This window comes from Phaethon aethereus, assembly GCF_964289735.1.
Source record: "Phaethon aethereus genome assembly, chromosome: 19".
Lineage (NCBI taxonomy): Eukaryota > Metazoa > Chordata > Aves > Phaethontiformes > Phaethontidae > Phaethon > Phaethon aethereus.
In genome coordinates, this window is record NC_138595.1 from 2,888,148 (window position 1) to 2,907,063 (window position 18,916).

The 18,916-nt window shown below is 38.3% G+C and overlaps 1 protein-coding gene across 3 annotated transcripts in view; it reads left to right on the forward strand.

The window, feature by feature from the left end:
• Window positions 1-1,390: 1,390 nt before the first annotated feature.
• Window positions 1,391-18,916, forward strand: part of BCAS3 (BCAS3 microtubule associated cell migration factor) — a gene marked incomplete at both ends in the record, with an annotated part of 366,916 nt that continues 349,390 nt past the window's right edge. For all 3 annotated transcript variants that reach the window (XM_082008615.1, XM_082008616.1, XM_082008617.1), the window contains 5 exons: window positions 1,391-1,461; window positions 4,328-4,382; window positions 6,329-6,404; window positions 8,336-8,442; window positions 18,399-18,480. In XM_082008615.1, coding sequence (XP_081864741.1) covers window positions 1,391-1,461; window positions 4,328-4,382; window positions 6,329-6,404; window positions 8,336-8,442; window positions 18,399-18,480 — 391 coding nt within the window. The remainder of the gene's footprint in view (window positions 1,462-4,327; window positions 4,383-6,328; window positions 6,405-8,335; window positions 8,443-18,398; window positions 18,481-18,916) is intronic.

Here is an 18,916-nt window from a genome sequence, read left to right on the forward strand (position 1 = left end):
GCTGGACGAGGTCAGGGGCGGGGCCGGGCTCTTGGGGTAGCGCTGTGGCCGGCTCTGAGGTGGGTGTGGGGATGCGAGGCCGGGCAGGGGCCGGGGCGCTGCGGGAGGGCGGGGACCGGCGGGCAGGGCAGGGGCTGGCCGGCGGGCGGGGGCCCGAGGCGGTGACCGGCGGGAGGGTGCGGGGCGTGCGGAGAGGGGCGGCCGGCGGGTCCCGGCACCTCCCCGGAATGGCCGCGGCCTGATTGACGGGACGGCAGTCGGGGGAGAGGCCGGTCTGGTTGGAGGATTTTGTGCTGGAGTTGCTCAATACTGGGTGGCTGAGGGTGCCCAGCGCTTCCCGGCCGCCTCCTTTCTGGGGCCGGCGCTCCCGCCCGCGGGAGGGTCCCGCCCGGCCAAGCCCCGGTGTCGCAACTTCTGAGGTGCTGGAGTTGCGGTGCAGGTGGCGGCTGGCGCAAGGTGTCCCGCTGGATTGAGGCATAAGATGGAGGGATGTTTTATCCTGGATGCGCCGTTTTTTCTTCTAAGGTTGCTTGGCGCGTGTGTCAAACTTCCGTTGTGGTGCTGAACGTGTTGTTATTAATTTGTGTGGGACCAGGTGTTTATCCTCGCCTCACTTAATGAGATGGTCCTCACTAAGACTGCCCAAGCACGAAATGATGCTGTACAGCTAAATCCCCAATGTGGCATCATTTTTTTCTCCCGCTTTATGTACTGGTTCTTGCCTTGGGGCGGCAGAGGGGACATTGGAGCGGCTGCGTTGGTGGGCTGGAGGGGTGGCTGGGATCTGTGATGCTCCTCAAGTGATTTTTTGCCTTTGGGAATGTTACGCTGAGTTTTCACACAGAGAACTGAAGTGTGAAGGAAATACTTGAGGATGACGCAAAAAGCTGACATAATAAAGTAGAATGTGTTCCATCACGCTTTTTGCGTTCACTTACAGACTTTCATGAGCACAATATGCTGCTATTGTGATTGTACGTTATTTTTATATAATTATTTTCTAAGACAACAGCTCATTAGTAAATAATGGTCTTATATAATGGTGATGATAATTGTACCCATACCACTATCTTTAATACATACTTTGAAGAAAATTTTCCACTTTATCATGCAGGTCTGTGTTCTGTTTTTCCTCTCACATACATTGCAGGATTTGTAGTGATTGAGATACTGAAAAAAGAAGTTATTTGTTTGGGGGTTTTTGGTTTTTTTAAATGTTATATAGGGGCATAGTCCCTTTAGAGGTTTGTATAAGTTAAGTTTCCTTCTTCAAGAGAAGAAAGGTTTTTATCATCCTGAAGAATATGAGAAGAACTAGTGCAATAAATAATCCTGATAAAAATTATTATTAAAAAGAACTGTTTTTCTTACAGGTGTCTGCAAAGAAACAATGGCTACAGAATCTCCGCGCCGCCCCAGTCGCTGTACTGGAGGAGTGGTGGTTCGTCCGCAAGCTGTCACGTAAGCACGTTCTAGAAGAGTAGCCCTTATTTGAAATATTCATTATTTTCTTGTAGAAGAAGAACCTAGCTTGAATTTTCTTTCAAAGCCAGCTGTGACAGCTTGTGTTGACAGTACAGTTTTGTTGCATTGAGTATTTTCCAATAAAATAAAGTAAGCAGGTGTTGCATTCCTGTCTCCTAGGACTTTGCAGGTCAAACTATCCCTCTAAATGGGATGCTTTTCGCTTATACACCAAAACCTTCAAAGCTGTACATTTTAAAGATGAAGAAATTGCAGTGTTTTGCTGTTTGTTTACACAACTTTGTTTGCTGTACAAACACTACGCTAGCTGTAGATCAATGATTGCAAACTTCTTCCTTAGGCTAGAAGGAACATAGGATGTATAGAGGCATGCGTAGCCTGTTCCATTCTTGCTGTTCTTTTTAATAATACCTTGTCACAGGGCTGGATATAATACAACATAAGCCTGTCATTAAAGTCCTTCAGTAAGTAGAATTGTGGATTCTTTTTTTTTTTTTTTTTTTTTTTTTGCTTAGGAGAACAAAACCAAGAACAAAGGAAGAAGCTACCTCTCTCCAGTCAGAGTGCATAAGAGACCATTTATTTGCTTGGGCATCCTTATTTTCATTGTGTTCACATGAAAATACTTTCATGGGAAAAGAGCTTAGTAAGACAGAAGATCTATGGTCTTGTCTCTGTTAAAGGTTTTTTGTAGCAGTTTTTCTTTTTTCATGGGGATGTTTATACTGCTGAATTGTTGATGCAAAATGGCACTGTATTGAAATGTTCACTTGTACTATCAGTTTCAGCAGCTATTAGTTTGCCACGGGAGATAGCTGTGTATTTCAACATCAAGATTCACTTTATTTTTTACTAGGGAGCACATGAAACCGATCATTGTAACACAAAGTTGTGTTAATGGTTTGTCTTCCAGACATGTGATAGAATAAGCATTATTTTAGGTTGCAGAGTTCATCAACAAATGCTTTTTTGTTTGTAATAACCTTTTCTTCAAAATACGCTTTAAGAATCCAATAGTAGAAAACCACTGTCAGTATGAAATTTTCTGTTCTTTTGTTTTATTAAATTTGGTGGCTTGTTCTTGAGCCTCAAAAATCTTTTCACCTCAAAAATATCAGTCCTTTTGATGAGAGATTCTGTATGTTGAGCAGCATGTAGTGGCATTCCAATGCTTACGTTGAGCTCCTAGATTCTTACTAATTGAAGACTTTTTTTGTTGTTGTTGTTGTTGTTGTGGGTTATGTTGTTGTTTTGGTTGTTTTTAAGCACTTTAAAGATACCTTCTTGGTACATACACTGAATAAAACATTCCCCAAACATCAACTTTGTTTCAAGATGTACTTGGGGGAAGGGGAAAAAAAAAGTCCTCATTTGATGAGCTGAAAAATGAAGGCAGTATGACTCTTGCCGGTAGGCATTCACGTGAGAACTTCAAACACTGTATTTAATACTATACCTGTAGACAAGTATTATTGCTAGGTAATAAAGGGCTCTGCAGGTATACAAAGACAGTTTTGGTGACCTACATAAATCAAAGAAGAACCAGCACTAGAAACCACAGCTCATTTATAAGGCCTCAGCTTAAAGCAGTGAGATGAACTTTGATGCAGTAATCCTTGGGTCACTGGACAAAATCTAGTTTTGTCATGAGTTGGAACAAGCTTGCTAAAATGTAAAACTTTATGCTTTAGACTTCTTTGTTTTCAGAGAGGAGTCAACCAGTTAAGCTGATCGAGGGGTTGCAGCATTTGACTTGAAGTATCTTTTGGAATGCTGTGTATAGGGCAGAGTACTTAGTTCTCAAATAGTAAATACTCCAAGTTCTATTAAAAGAATCTTACACAGCACAGTTTCAGAAAGCAGGAAGGAAGTATATGTACCTTTGGACATTCAGAGTCTAGATTTCCTAGTTTATGACTTTTCTTTGTTGCTATTAGAAATCTTGAGTTAGCACAGGAAAAATTACTACCAATATAGTTTGGGGACTGCCAAAGCTGTTACCTAAAGGTGTTTGTTTGTTTGTTTGTTTGTTTTTTAAATTGTCTCAGACTTTATGAAGATAGTTCTTGTTGCCAGCGTGTTTTAGTATTACTCATTACAGAAAGCACAAATTTTTGCGTAGTTTCAACACCTCTGTCAACCCACATTGTACGTTGCTCAGCAGTTACACAAGAGCCTCACTGCTCATGCAGGGATAAGCTAATAAAAGCATTAGTTTAAATCTACCGGAACAAGTCTATCTTGCACTATATACTATTCTAAATCATAGCTGCTAATGAACTTCCATGAAGGAATAAGCTTCCCAAGCTATGAAATCTTACCTGAAAATACCTCTCCTTACTGTTCTCAGTTAGGGTTTTGGTCCATCTCCTTCCCCCAAGCGCTACCACTTACTCCATCATTGTACATAATGCATGTGAGGTCTTAAAGTTTACTTGGCTCCCAAGGAGAGCTCCAGCCCTTAGCTTAAGTCCTCATCTTCATGTTGTAATAGCCAAATCAAGTAGAAAAATACTGAAAAAAAAATTTCCAAATGCCTGTTCTGCTTCAGTCAGCCACTCTGATGTGGAGAACATGGTTTGTTTCTTGACTGTTCCATTTTGTACTTTACCCTCAAGCAGTTATTTCATAAGCAGGTATCACTTAGCTTTTTACAGACTTTTAGGCCGCTATTTATATGATCAGAATGTTTGGCAGCGTATTAAGTAACTGCATTGCATACTTTGTATTTTCCTTTGCGCTAAAGATTGTACACGTTTTCTCTGGTGATACGTCTTATTTAATATATTCATGACCATTTCTGAACTTCAGTGATAGTTAAAATTCTCCTTCTATTTTCAAGGGAACAGTCGTACATGGAAAGTGTTGTTACCTTTCTTCAAGATGTTGTGCCACAGGTAAGTGTAGATCTTTAAAACTATTTTTTCGGTGTGTAAAGCACTTGAAGCATGTGTTAGGTGGACCGAACTAGCACTGAAAAACAAAACCCAAATTTTTGGTTTTTTTTTAAATGTGAACCTTGAGACCAGGTTTTTGAAAGCATAGACTGCATGCTTTCTGAAGATTGGGCCCACGGATTTGCGATGACAGGTAATAACTAAAATGAAAATCTTAGCTGCATAGAGGTTGAAGAATTCAAGTATAAATAGCGGGAAGAAGATCGCACCCTTTTCCTACGATAACTTTGACAACAGAATAGTTGGGGAGACTGCCCTCATATGATACTTGCTCCAAGTCTTACAAATATGTTTTTTCTGGGTAGTCGTTGGAAACCTGTGTAAGAACCCTGGCTGGATTGGTGTTAGAACAACTTAGTAGACACCTCGTGTCACCTTAGCTTTTATCACTGGCTGAAAAGGAGGAGGTTTCTTTTGCCTCCTTTACTCCCTCTTTTTTTATCTTGTTTCCTTAACCAGCCTCAGAATGTCCTGGCTGCTGGGGGACTGTGGAGCTCTGCCTCTCCGGTACGCTGGGTGTTGCAAAACTCGGCTGTTTAAAAAAAATGTATTTATTTTTTTTAATTTCTGAGATTTTCTTCTCTGGAGAATAACTATGACGCCTATGTCTGCTCTTAGTCATAGTTTTTACAGGTAGCAGCAGCATGAAACTGGAACGGTCGCTTCTGTATTGCTCATGGGCCTCTCAGTAGCAGAGGGAAACTAATTCTGTTTTGTTACTCTTCGGGAAAGCGGAGGAGCATTGCAGCTCATTGTCTGTAGCCTCAGGAAACTCTCTTGGCTCTTATTTGAAGGATTATCCTAGTTGGTTAGTCATTAATTTTCTCAATAATAATATAAAAAAAATTCCCCTCACTAGTATCAATTTGTGAAATGCATTTTGGACTCGTGGTCAAAATTAAAAATAGTAAAACTTTAATTTAAAGGATTGCTGCATTCCACACACGCCCCCATTTTTTCCCCTCTGTAGTTAAAAGATACAGTCTGTGTTTTATTTTACAAATCAGTTTGCCTTGGAAGCATGGAATGTGATTTGTTTTGAAAAGTAATACCCACACTTATTTTTTGAATTTGTATTTTTAGTTCACGTTATTGCTTTTCTGGCATGTATAAAGTGATTATACAAGCTCTTTTCATATTTGATCCAAAATACTGCACTGTATTTTGTTATAATTCATTTGGAAGTGATGGTAGTTCTACTGTAGCTCACGTTCTTACTACCACAGTTTCTCCTGAGAACTGTAAAACTTGCAGTTTGGAAACACTGCAAGTCTCCTTCACAGTTTCTTTTTGTATCTCATCTTTTTATGGGAATCTGTAGAACACAGAACTGAAACATGGATCTGTTCTACAGGAATTACAGTTCATTCTCTTTTAAATGGCTATATTAAAGATGTCACAAATATAACTAAAACATGTCAGTAAAATAAACTATGTAGTAAAGGTCTCTTTCTTTCCTCAATCTTGCTTACAAAGCTTTTAAGTGAATTAAAGAGAATTTAAAAAGAAAAAATGCCTCACAGGAGAACTTCTAACATTGCTTTTTGAAGTAGCGTACAACTGCTGAAGTTAAAGGTTGTAGAAGCCACTGTATTTTGGCTTGACGAAATTGCTGTAGGTCATGTGACATTTTTGACCTGCTCCAGAAGACTTACTGTCATGTATGTCTTGTCATTTCTACGTTGGTAAGTGATGTTACGCTTTTTGAGTTATATTTCATAAGGTATATGTTGGTCATGGAACCATTAATTTTTAAAACAAAACCTCCCAGGAATATTGGTGACGGTGAGATACATGTATCTCTGTTTTTCACTTACATTCCTTCCTATGGTCTACAGAGGGAGGAAAAAAGCTTTCTTATTTCAACCCTTTTGCTTTTTGTGCAGGCCTACAGTGGTACCCCACCAGCAGAAGAAAAGGAGAAGATCATTTGGGTCAGATTTGAAAATGCAGATTTAAATGGTATGGCTTCATTTTCTCTCACTTATTTTTGCATCCATGTCCAATAATTTCAGTCGGCTTTATCAATAAACACTGTTGACTCAAAGTTAAGTACTTAATTTCCCTGTTCTAGGTAAGACTAAATTCTAAGTGAATAACTGTGCTTTTTTTCAGTGTCTACTAAATAGAACAAATACGCCTTGTGACTTCATCTAAAGGCAAGCTAACTCTTGCTTAGGAAAAGGGGCAAATAAAACAAAAAAATCCATTTCTTTCCTTAGGGTAGTTGAAAAACACGTGTAGAACTGAATTTATTTTATCTACTGTTTTTTATCTAGCTAGGAATCCAGTCCAGGTCCCAGATATATTTTCAGTGGTGTGATAAAATTCAGAGTAATCTAGAAAGGAAGAGCAGTCGTGTAAAATGAGGAGGAGATTCCATGATGTCTTTCGGGAAATAATAGAGCAAAGCCACAAAATATTCTTAAAATATAACTTGTTTATCACTTTCAGTGTATCTTAATAAATCATCAGCAAAGACTACTGACTTAGTGCAGAAAACAGATCTCCAACCTTTTAAAGAGAAAATGGTGATTGTTACAAGCTTTTCCTAAGAATATCAAGTGGATTCCCACTTAAGATCTGGGCTGTTCTACATGTCTATCCTAGTTACCTTTTTTTGAATAAGGAGGGTTAGGGAGTGAATGAGAGATGGTTGAATGCTGCTACCAGGTAGTTACATCCTGAATTAAGCCTGTCCCAGCTGAAACCAGGACAGTGGAACATCTTGGAGTTGCTTGTGGTGTGTGGTATGTGTACTGCTTGTAGCTGGGGAACTAAGGGACTCGCCTTTTGGAGAACACTAGATTTAAGTCTTTCAGCAAATTGCTGTTTCTTGTCTGCCCTCTTATTTTCTTGTCTAGAGCTCTACGGTAAAGGCTCATTCTGGTCTGAGATGAAGTAATAGCAACCATAGCCGGCGCTGTGATGGGGAATTTTCAGCTTTTCCAAGAGGTTAATAGAGAAGATTATATGTTTTCCAGCTGTTGAAATGGCACAGAGGCTGGCAGTTCATAAATTCAGGGTTATTAGAAGGAGAAAAGACCTATCAACCTGTATATGGCATTATGTCCAGCTTTAGGCTAGTTAAGGTTTGTTGGCTTGTGGGTTTTTTCCCTTGTATGTTTATTTTTAAAAAATCTCAGGCATTCCCTCTTTAGGTTCTTTTCTACAGTATAACAAAAACTCTTCAGAATATTCTTCAGAATTCTTCATATTCTGTTTAAATTTACTTTTATGCAGCCTAATCTGATTGGGCCTGAATAAGTCCTCTTTCACCATCCTAAAGATTTCCTCTCTTGTCTTTGATGCTTACATGCCTGCAGTGAGATTTGTTCATTCTGTCGTGGCTGAAAATGTAGTTTTAGAGGGCTTTACACAAGAAAACCTTAATATTTTTGATTATTATGTCCTGTAGCACTTTTCTTCTTTTGGTAAGGTTGGTATAAAGATTAATTACATAGGATCTAGAAATAGTTTTGACCATTCTGTGCATTTGTAATTTCTGTTTTTGTTACTGTTTATTCTGTTGATCCTCTGCAAATTTTTCTCTCTTTGAAAAGTTTGCCATGTTTTATTAATCATTGGGGAAAGAATTAAAGAAGTTTTTGGGGTATGTAGTGACAAGCCACATTGTAATCTGGAAAATTTTTCTCTATCATTTTAAATTTCAATGCTTTCTAACCTCTCTGGGAAACTTTAACAAATCTGTTAAGTTTGCCTAAAAGAATATATTTCAGTGTTGTTCCAGCAGAAAAAATTAAACCACTTTGCTTGCTTTTACTTATGACAACAGAAACATGCACTGAGAAAACACCATCTAGTATAACTGACACCAGCCATAGTTGATCCTAACCTGTTAATAATGGCTTTGATATTTAAACCCAATTTAGATACATCAAGGAATATGGAGTTTCATGAAATACATAGTACTGGGAATGAACCACCGTTACTGCTAATGATTGGATACAGTGATGGAATGCAAGTCTGGAGCATACCTGTAAGTGAACTCTGTACTTCACTTCTGTGCCCAGAGGCTTTTTTATTTGTAATGTTGTGTTATTACTTTAATATTTTACTTTTCATTTTTCCTATTGAAGTGGAAAGAGCCAACATTTACCATCAAGGTCATATGGTTTGTATGTAATATGCTTATCTTAAGATTAATACTGAGTATACATCAAACACTTGAATTCATGTACCTTCAGATTTGAGGTCTCTTTACAAATTATTTCTGTTAAGTAAATTTTCAGAATTGAATTGGGAGTGTGTTTGACATTATGGAATAGTTTGTGTCTCAGAAAGGACAGATATGTTTTTAACTTACAGAAAGGAGTAAGGGAGGAAAAATATGAAAAGAATTTGTTTGTCCCAGGAACACAAGTATGACAGTATTAATAGTATTTTACAATCACATGTTTGTCATGTACATGATTTGCAATTTTAATTTTATTAAAGTCTATGTGTGCATATGGGTTTGATTTCATGCTGTCATACACGCACCCTGCAGTTTGTGTTTCAGAGTGGTTTATGAGCACATGGTCTTAATTTGGGGAATTCCCCCCAAATTTCTTGAAACTATAGAATAAAGTTTAATACAGTAGGTCATAAAATTCTTAACTTAAAAAAAAAATTGCTCATAACACCTTGTCCTTCAAAATAATGTAGAGAGGATGGAGTTCTTTCACTTTGTAAAATAGTTTTGTTTTTTTTTTTAAATGTGTGTGGAGTTTTTTATGACTTTTTGATTAGCTATGTAGGACATGTGTTTATATACCAGTAAGCTTAGTATAATAGAAAATAATGTTAATTTGTACACCAAAAATTAAATTAAATTGAATTTTACTGGAGTAAGGGAGAGCTGGCTTTTCGCCTCTTGATTGTGTATTGTTAGCTGGAGATGAAGAAGAAAAATGAGCTTCTGCATTTGAAGGAGGGTTTATTAGAAATGAAGTATGACCTAGTACATGTTACTATATTTCAATATTTGGTAATTTTTCACTAAAATTTAGGGACTTTAACCAAAATCTAGGAAGATTTTAACCAAGATATAGGAAACTTTATGTGCTTGTCTGTCCTGAGGAAACTATGTCTAATTCTAATTTTCATGGCTTTATTTTTAATAGAGCAAAACATATCTTTGGATATTTTTGGTTTGTTTTGTTTTAAGTCTGCCTTATACCAAATGCCTTTGAATACTAAGAATGGGTTTATAGTATATAATTAGTTTTGTACGCTATTTTGAAGACTGATCAGTTTTATATTTGTGTACAAATCAGATTATTAAAATGGTTCAGCAAGGCTTTGCTTTTTTCTTAGAAGTGTATTACAGAAAAGAAACATTAGGTGTCAGTAAGATACTGAGCTGAGAGAGGAAATACGACTGCAGCAGTAACCAGGAATTACAGCACAAGTTGATGAACTAGTTAAGATACTGTGAGTAGTCAAATGGACTAAACCTAAAGAATTTTTATAGAACAGCTTACTTTATCCTGATGAAATGTTCTTATCCAAATGGACGTGTGTTTTCTGAAAAATGTTTGGAAGTAAGTTGTGTCGGGACTTGTCCTGGCCACTCCATGATAAGAAGAGCTTTGTGTTTAGCAGAGATTGTTTTTTTCCTCTGTGTGTGTGTAACGTGCCCTTGCTTTGCGGTTAGGTGGGAGCTCTGTGCATCCCTCCTAAGTGACTTTGTGTCCGAAGGAAAGAGTGTCTCTGTCAGAGCTGTCTGTATCAATGCCCTTGAGAAAGTCGTTGTGAGATGGGATCTTACATGTATAAGAAAAGCAAGAATGAAAGAAGAGAGTCTCAGTTCTTTGGTATGTGAACAGATTACCTTGGTGTACCCTGTTCCGCGTTAGCTGTGTTTAAACTCATATGCCATGGTACGCTGCAGTAAACATGAAATAATTGATGGAGATTACTAACAAATGACAAGTTAAACTGCTTTGTTTATCCAGGCTTTTATGGAGTAAGTGTGCTTACTGCTACTGTCAGACAGGTAGTACAAGGTAGTTTATCCATGTTTCTTTGTGGGAAAGAGGGGTTTTCTTTGGGATTGTGGGTGGGTTTTTTCTTTTTTTCTTCTTTCTGCCCCTCCTGCCCTTCTTGTGTCTGAATAAGCCACAAGTTAGGCCTGATGTTACCTTCTTTTTCAGCAGGAGTCTACAGAGAGTGTCTTTTTTTTTTTTCCCCCCAGTGTATTTCACTTCTTCACAATCCCTAGGTTTTTACAGTATTTAATATTTTAGGAAAAATAAGAAAAATGAAATTGCAGGACGGTTTCTCTTAGTGTTGTTTATTTTTTGCAGAGGTATTTTTAACGGGTGGGGGAAAGTCCAGTGAAATGGAAAAAATGCCAAATGTGGAAATATTTTACCGTCCGTCTTAAGAATGTCAACTGTAGAGATATTGCATCACTTTGTCAGCCCTTCATTTGTATATTCTGTATACCCAGAGAGGTGCAGCTTTGACCTGTGCGATTTGTGTTAGTATAATTTTAGTGTTGGAATTGTTCGTTTGTTAGTAACGTGGTCTTAGAGAGCTTCTCGGATTGTTAGTCTTTTAAGATCACGTTTTAAATATCTTTTCAGAGCAGAATTATATATCTGACAAACTTGGAGGTAACATAACGTATTTTTCTTCCACATTGTTGTTTCTCCATCTCATTTTTTGGCTTGCTTACTCTGAGTAAAAGAAAATCTGGCAGTTATGTGACTGACTTAAATATTTAGAGTTTATTTGGCAACACTTTTTTGTGTCCTCTGGTATTATATAAACCTTTCTCCTTGTTCTTGCTGACTATTTAGTGTGTAATTAAGCAACATTATTCCAGTCATTAAGAAAAAAACAGATCTCTATAGTTTAAAAACCTTTCAGTCTGAAAAAGAAACAATTTGACATTTATGTGAAAATCCGCTCGCTAAGGCTATTATCTGTAGCATTGTGCTTTTTATTCGTACAATTGAACCTCTATTCAGCACTTAATAAAGTAATGTGTTGCAGGCAGTCCAGTTTGTGTCTGAGTGATTATGAAGTGTTTATGACAGCTTCTAAGCTGACACTCTCCGTAATGGTGTTACATTGACTTCTAAACACCTTTGCAGTCTGCTTCCAGGAGTGTGTGTCTCTCTGCAGTCTGAGTGGTTTCACATTAACATCTCCTTGGAGTAAGATCTTTGACTACAGAAGTGTTACTTGCAAATGGAAGATACCATTAGGGCTGCTTCAAAGGACTGAAATAATGTTTGGACTGCTGGGTGCTGAAGTAACGGCTGGGGTTTTGAAGTGCAGTGTCTAAATCTGTATTGCATAAGAAGCGGAAGGTGTCCATCCAAATGACTTTTCTTTGATCTTTGTTTTGAAATGGGGGTGGGAAGGTTAAAAGTGGTCTTAAAATATGCCTCGCTAAGTGGGGAGGAATCTGGGAATATACAAAAATATGACTAGAAGTACCTATTTGATAATTGTGCAGTGTAGTTCTGTGTTTTATTTGGAATTTGTTTTTCCCTTCCTCCCAGTTTCATGTTTCAAATACAATTGGAATTGGTTTCTGCCTAATGTGGTTTCCAAGTATCTGTTCTAGATGTTCCTGTTCAGGGAAATGCATTTTGGCTGAGTTTGTGGCAGATAATTTTTTTTTCATTGTATGCTGGAAGTTTCAGAAGTAGAAAAATCATCTTAATTTAATGGTTCATATTACAATTAAGAAAGAATGATCAAGCTTGAGTTGAATAAAGTAGGAACTACCAAAGGGACCTTTTAATAACAAGCGCAGCTGTATATTTAGCGAAAAATACTTAAAGGCTGTGGTATAATGACACTGCCACAGACTGATGGGATGCGTCAGCCCGTGTGGTAGGTGACTTCCGTGTGGAGACCTCTGGAATGCCGAGGACTCGTTGGACAAGGATGGCATCATGCACTGCCATTTCTCCACTGCCAGACCTTAAATTTCTTTAAATACTGTGATTTTGAAGTTGTTAAAACTGCAGTTGTACAGCAGATGGTGTGTGCATGTGGATGTAGAGATGGATGTATATGGTAAATCAGACATGCCAGTTCCATGTTGTCTTCTCAACTGTTCATCAAAAGCCCTGTCTGCCGGCGTTTCGATGTGGTCTTAGTCCCTTGGTAATTCTTCCTCTTCTAGAGCTGGGAAAAGGACTGGTCACTGATCACCTAGTAAGCTGCTCTCCTTCCTCTGTCCAGACCTCCTCCTGATAGAGGGTACCGCTGTTAAGGCTTGTATTAGCCACTCAGAAAAATGTCGTAATGACCCAACCTAGTAACCCTGAAAAATGTCTAAGTACTTTATAAAGCATCTATGCAAATAATTTTCTGGGGCTTTTGTTTTTTACACTGCAGATGCTGTCAGTATGTAAGAAATTTTCTGTTTTTACACTCATTAAGTTACTGCAGAACTGCTGGAAGGTTTTTTTTAATCATATCATACCCTGCACCAGTTGGAAAAAAGGCACATGTGCAACAACCTTTGAAAAGGCTGTGATGAGAGGTATCAGAACAGTTCAAACGGTGTCTCATGTATGTCTCCTTAGATGGGGTCAAAGCTAAAACGAAGACTCGTGAAGGGTGTTTTCACCCATATTCTGCCTCCTTCCAGTATGGTCTGTGTCATTCTTGTCTTTTTATAGAAATGAAGTGATTAAGAACAATGCAGAACTCTCACCAAATGAAAATTTTACAGGGAGCCTGCAGCCTGATCATGCTAAAACTCCTCAAAATGTATGACAAATAAAGTGAGAATGTTGAGGAAACTGTAACCAAAACCATTTCGAAGCTTTCATTGTTTTTTAAATTCAATTAGCATTGTTATAATTTTAAATGCTAGGTGCAATTTCGTACTTAATTCAGTCACTAGAGTAGGCATCTGTAACATTCTGTGAGCATCTAAATTCTTAGAATCTCTAGATAATTACAGAGATTTGTTGTGAATGAAAAAGCAGACTGAATTTCTAAACTGAAGTGATAAAATTTGCCATTTTACTTACAGTCCTTCCTTACTCTCTCAGTAGTGAAATGACTGGTAGTAGTCTTTAACCCAACGTTTGTGGCAGTATCTGCCAATTGCTTATTGCCATATTATAGCAACATATCACGATACCGATATCATTCAAAACATACATCAGGATATTAAAAAAAACCCCTGATATCTTCCCTGTGCTCTGTGACAGTTTTTTATTATACAAGCAGTTTGCTTTCATATAGTTGCACAGTAGTTTAAGCATTGAGTTTTGAACTTTGTTTCAGTTTGGTGTACGTTTGACTCTTCCCCCCCCCCCCCCCCCATCATGTGAAAACCATTTTCTCTGGTTGGAAACTATTAGTTATCCTTAGTGTGAACAAAACTTCCTTTGTTCTGTTTTTTTTTTAATGGGTGCAAACTGGTATGCTCCAAACAATAAAACTCTGTCATCAAAAATTAACCAGTGCTCCAGATTTCTGGTCTGTCATGTTTTAAGTAGTAGCTCAAGACGTCTTAAGTCTTGAGGAGGAGAGAAGAGTTCTTCCTCTTTCAATCTGTCATTGTTGGGAGAAAGCGGTGAAGACTTCATTGGGGGCCGGGTTTTGAATTGGCGTGTTCTTTGCTTGCAGCCTTCCATGTAGGTCTGGGGCTTGTGGTTTGATACCAGGCACTGGGAAAGCTGAAATGTTCTACCAGACCAGCTTGGAGCCGTCATTTTGGATTCACTCTTTCACAGAATGAGTACCTGAAGCTGCTTTTATAGCTTAATATTCAATTCTTGAAACTTGTTTGGAAATATTCTTGGCTTTTGGAATGGGAAAGAAAAACTTCTAAGAGCTTTGAAAGCTGCCACAGGGACTCGCTACTTAGCTGGATCAAATCCAAAATGGCAGCCACAGGCCCAGTTTCTTCACAGGTGCTTTTTGAAGAATTTAATGCTCTGTTTTCAGTTCATGAAGTCTATTTATATTTTGTCTATGCTTATGAGACTGTGTAGCTCAAGGGACTGGTAATGGGATGTGGAGCCTTTTACTTGCCAGCCCACATCTCACCCAAACTGGCAGTGACAAAGTTGTTAGCCGTTTAGCAATGGGGCTGGGCTTAGTTCCTTGTTCCCCTTTAGTTCCTAGTGGCATAAGTGTCCCATTCACAGGAAAGATTGGCTGTCTATGTTGGCTGTCTCAGGAGTGAGATAAGGTCTGAACTGGCAGGAAGATCAGACTACATAATCTCTCTGCCTTGAAGATGGTGCTTTCAGTCAAAATTGATGCATGTGGCCTCAGCAACGGTAATAAAGTTTTATGTTTTATATAGATAAATGAAGGACATTAACATTAACCACAGTTAATTCAGAATTTTATGACTGCAAATAGCAGAAGCTTCTACTGGTCGTAGTGTTTAAAAAACAGCTAATTATAAGCAAAAGCAAATCTTGAACTCTGAAGCCCTGATGCATTTTTCAATGCCAAGCAAACTAGAGGAACAACCAAGCTCTCACTAATTCAGGGTATACAACAAAGTCCAATGTATTCTGTGATTTCATGTTTCTATAGAACAGTTAAGGACATACAACTTAAAAAAAAAAAACAAAAAACCAACCAACCCTTAAAAAGCCTGTTAGTTTATGGTGCTATGATTCTATTAAGTATTGGTGTTTTTATCTGATCCATGTTGTAGAGTCATGTCCACATTTATTGTAAACATTTTGGTACTTTTTGGTGCTTTTTACTGAATTTGACTTTTTCTTTACAAATGAGATGCCAGTGGTTGCGTGGGATCTTGTATTTTCATTACAAAATCTGCAGTGGAGGTGTATCTTAAAATTTGCTCCTTTTTTGGCTCCCAGGAGTTACCAACATATAACCTGCTAAGTACATGAGCTGTACAGATGGCTGAAGTTATCTGAATATTTACTTGCTTTTTTTCTTAGTTCTACACAGTTTCACTTTTCCAGGGAAAAAAAAATCCTACACAGACTGAGAGGAAAGGACACGTTGCACTACAATATTACATGTTACAGTGGTCTCAAAACAGGAGCTAACTACCTATAATCTTGTCTTTGTCTGATGCTCTGGCTTTGGTTAGTCCATTTAACCTTTCTTTCTGTAACTTCCCCCAGTATGAATGATAAAATAGTTATCTTTCAAGTAATGAATATTAATTATTAAAAAGTAAAAGCATTATATGGATGAAAAGAGCTGGGCTGGGATTTTCAGGTTAGGTGCTGAATTACAAATAAACTTCATTTGTGTTTGTACATTTTAGGCTTTTCTTTGGAAATCTCAGCTTTAAGCTCAACAAGGTCTTGGCATCACAGGCTAAATAAACATGCTCTCTGGAGTTCAGTATATTTAAGAGCAGAAACTGCATTAAGAAGGTTTGGCCTTCTTAGTGTATCTTACTTTTGGGACTGTAACTTTATTTGAAGTAGATTGGAGTTAGAGCTGATGTGCTGGCATAGTTAAAAAGGAGGTGACTGAATTGGGTTGGATTATTTTATGTGAATCACTTCTTCCATACTTTTGTTATGTTAGTTCTTTTCCCTCTTGTTTTCATTCATAGACATTGACGTGCATACACATATGAAACAGCATTTTCATGATTTTGGGGAAAAAATCTTTAATTGCCAATAATAATAGTTCCAAAGCCTTATATTTTTCTTCTTCTCCATTTCCTCCTTTCCCTTTTCACAGAGCTGGTGTGTTCCGATGGATAGAAAACGTGCTGCAGTCCTCATCTCTTTTAATCTCTTTATTACTCTCTCTTTCTTTAGTTTTTCTCATTTTCTGCTTAGCTGTGCTGCTGTGCTCTACTTTTCTAAGCTGTCTTTTCTGGATGCAGATGTTATCTGTGTGCTTCCCCCGCCCCCGTCCTCCACTCGTGATCTGTTAAAAACAATCGGCAAACCTTTACTGAGTTGATTTCTGATCATCATTCTTTTGTCTTGTATAGAATCTGGTCAGCAAGCTCTTCAGAGCAGAGGCCTCTAGCTGTCCCACAGGGAGAATTCAACTTGTTTTGCAAGAGCTGGAGTATTACAGTGTTGTCTGTTGTTCAGATGCTGCTGCTAGCTGGAAGAGGAGAATCCGCTGTGATTAGAACATCTGCCTAATAAAATAAGAGCAGGGTAGACTAAGGGATTAATTCTCATATTGATTACAGTTTTAAAACTGTTGTGTCCATCAGGAATAATTCTGATCACATCATTGATAGTAATGTTGATTCATACCAATGTGGAACTAGTAGCTGTCTGCAAAACTAAAATGGCTAAGAATGTTATTTCCCCAAATTTGTGTAGCTTGAATGTTATTGAGGCATAATATGGAAAAGCAGTAGTTCACTACATTCTGGGTTTACTTACTGTTTACAGAATGATGGGCTACATCTATAGTAACCAGTGTTTTCAAAGTAACCTTATGAAAGACTTGTGCTTCAGTGGGGTAGGTTTCGTTCTGCCCACGTTATCTAAAGCAGTGATAATAAATAATGAGGCTCGGGGTTAAGATTGGAAGGAAGCTAAGAGTCTGAAGTAGTATACTTATGATTTGTTAGTCAAACAGTAGTAGTATTTCAACTTTTTGAACGTGTGATCTGAAGTGCAGAAAGAAATGGGAACAACTATAAAATGACACTTCAAAAACTAACTTGGATTTATAGTTTATTGATTCATCAGAAACTTGTTCCAAAACGCGTTCACTTCTGATACTGTAAACTGCTTGTTTGGCAAAACTGTATGCCGACGTACTACATTTTTAGTCTCATTACATCTGTTTTAAGTTGTTGGTTATTTGGAAATGAGCTTCATAGTGTTTGCCATTTTCCTGGTTTGACATTCCATATTGGATTGTCGTGGTTTAACCCCAGCTGGCAGCTAAGCCCCATGCAGCCGCTCACTCACTCGCTGCCGATGGGATGGGGGAGAGAATTGGAAGAGGAAAAGTGGGAAAACTCGTGGGTTGAGATAAAGACAGTTTAATAGATAAAGCAAAAGCCGTGCATGTGAGCAAAGCGAAACAAGGAATTGATTCACCGCTTCCCACCAGCAGGCAGGTGATCAGCCATCTCCAGGAAAGCCGGGCTCCGACGTGCGTAATGGTTATTTGGGAAGACAAATGGCATAACTCTGAACGTCCCCCCCTTCCTTCTTCCCCCAGCTGTTACACGCTGAGCACGCCGCACGCGGCGCGGAATATCCCTGGGGGCAGCTGCCCGGCTGTGCCCCCTCCCAGCCTCCTGTGCCCCCCCAGCCTCTCGCTGGTGGGGCGGCGTGAGGAGCAGAAAAGGCCTTGGCTCCGTGTAAGCCCTGCTCAGCGATAACAAAAACATCTCTCTATTATGGACACTGCTTTCAGCACAAATCCAAAACACAGCCCCGTACCAGCTACTGTGAAGAGAATTAACTCTATCCCAGCCAAAACCAGCGTATGGATCCGTTACCAGGCAGTTATGAAAACGCATTCTGACTGACGATTTAAAGGAAGTCTGGAAATTCTTAACTGCTCTGGATTTAATCTTTTTTCAAGATTACCATTAGTGACAAACTTAATTAGTTTGACTCCCTATTTTTAAACATAATTTTCACACCTGGAGAATGTGGAATGTACCGCTATATCAAATTCTCTGATCTTTTACCGCCAATGTTTGCCACTCTTGATCATCGGTTAGTTAGCTTTTTTTTTTTTTAAAATGTGCTGTGTAGAATAAATGCCTGTGCTTCATATTCCTTGAATTTTTTGCTAATTTTAATCAGCGGTCAACTTTCAAGTCTTGTTTCTTTTAAGACCTGTATAGTCATTAATAGTAGATAGTGTTAGTAACTCATTCGCGCAGTCTAAGGCCCGCGTTTCTAGAGGCAGGCCATCTTTGTTGCTATAGTTTGTGTTATTCAAGACTTTAAGATATTCTCATTTGGAGAAATTGTGGGTGGTTGGTTAGAATGATAATGTCTTACCAACTTTCTTTTTTTGCAGATCAGTGGTGAAGCTCAGGAACTCTTTTCTGTCCGCCATGGTCCAGTTCGAGCTGCACGGATTTTACCAGCTCCACAAATCAGTAAGTATATATTTATATGGTTCATAATTAAACATAACTCTTTTTTTACAGATCTTTGTCCAAATCATTGCTATAACCCGATATGTAGATTTTTCCATGCATTTTAAACTGTCAGCTTCGTAATAGCTTTCTACAAGTATTACTTACTACTTTTTTCCTCCTACTCAGTAATCCAGTGCTTTCTCCAGTTTCATCTTCAGATTTTAGTTTTGATGCAGCTTCCTGTTTAGCTTAGAGGATATCTAAGTGTATCTGTGCTCAGAGATCAAACCAGAGATGCTAACGATTCTATTTAGAAATATTTATTATTAATATTTTATTACTGTTAAATTATATTGAAATTGCTTTTTTATAGCAAGGCAGTGGCTCATAGCAGTAGATCTAGAAATTATTAACATTTATTAAAAACTCTTGTTATATGCATTGTGAAGTCTAA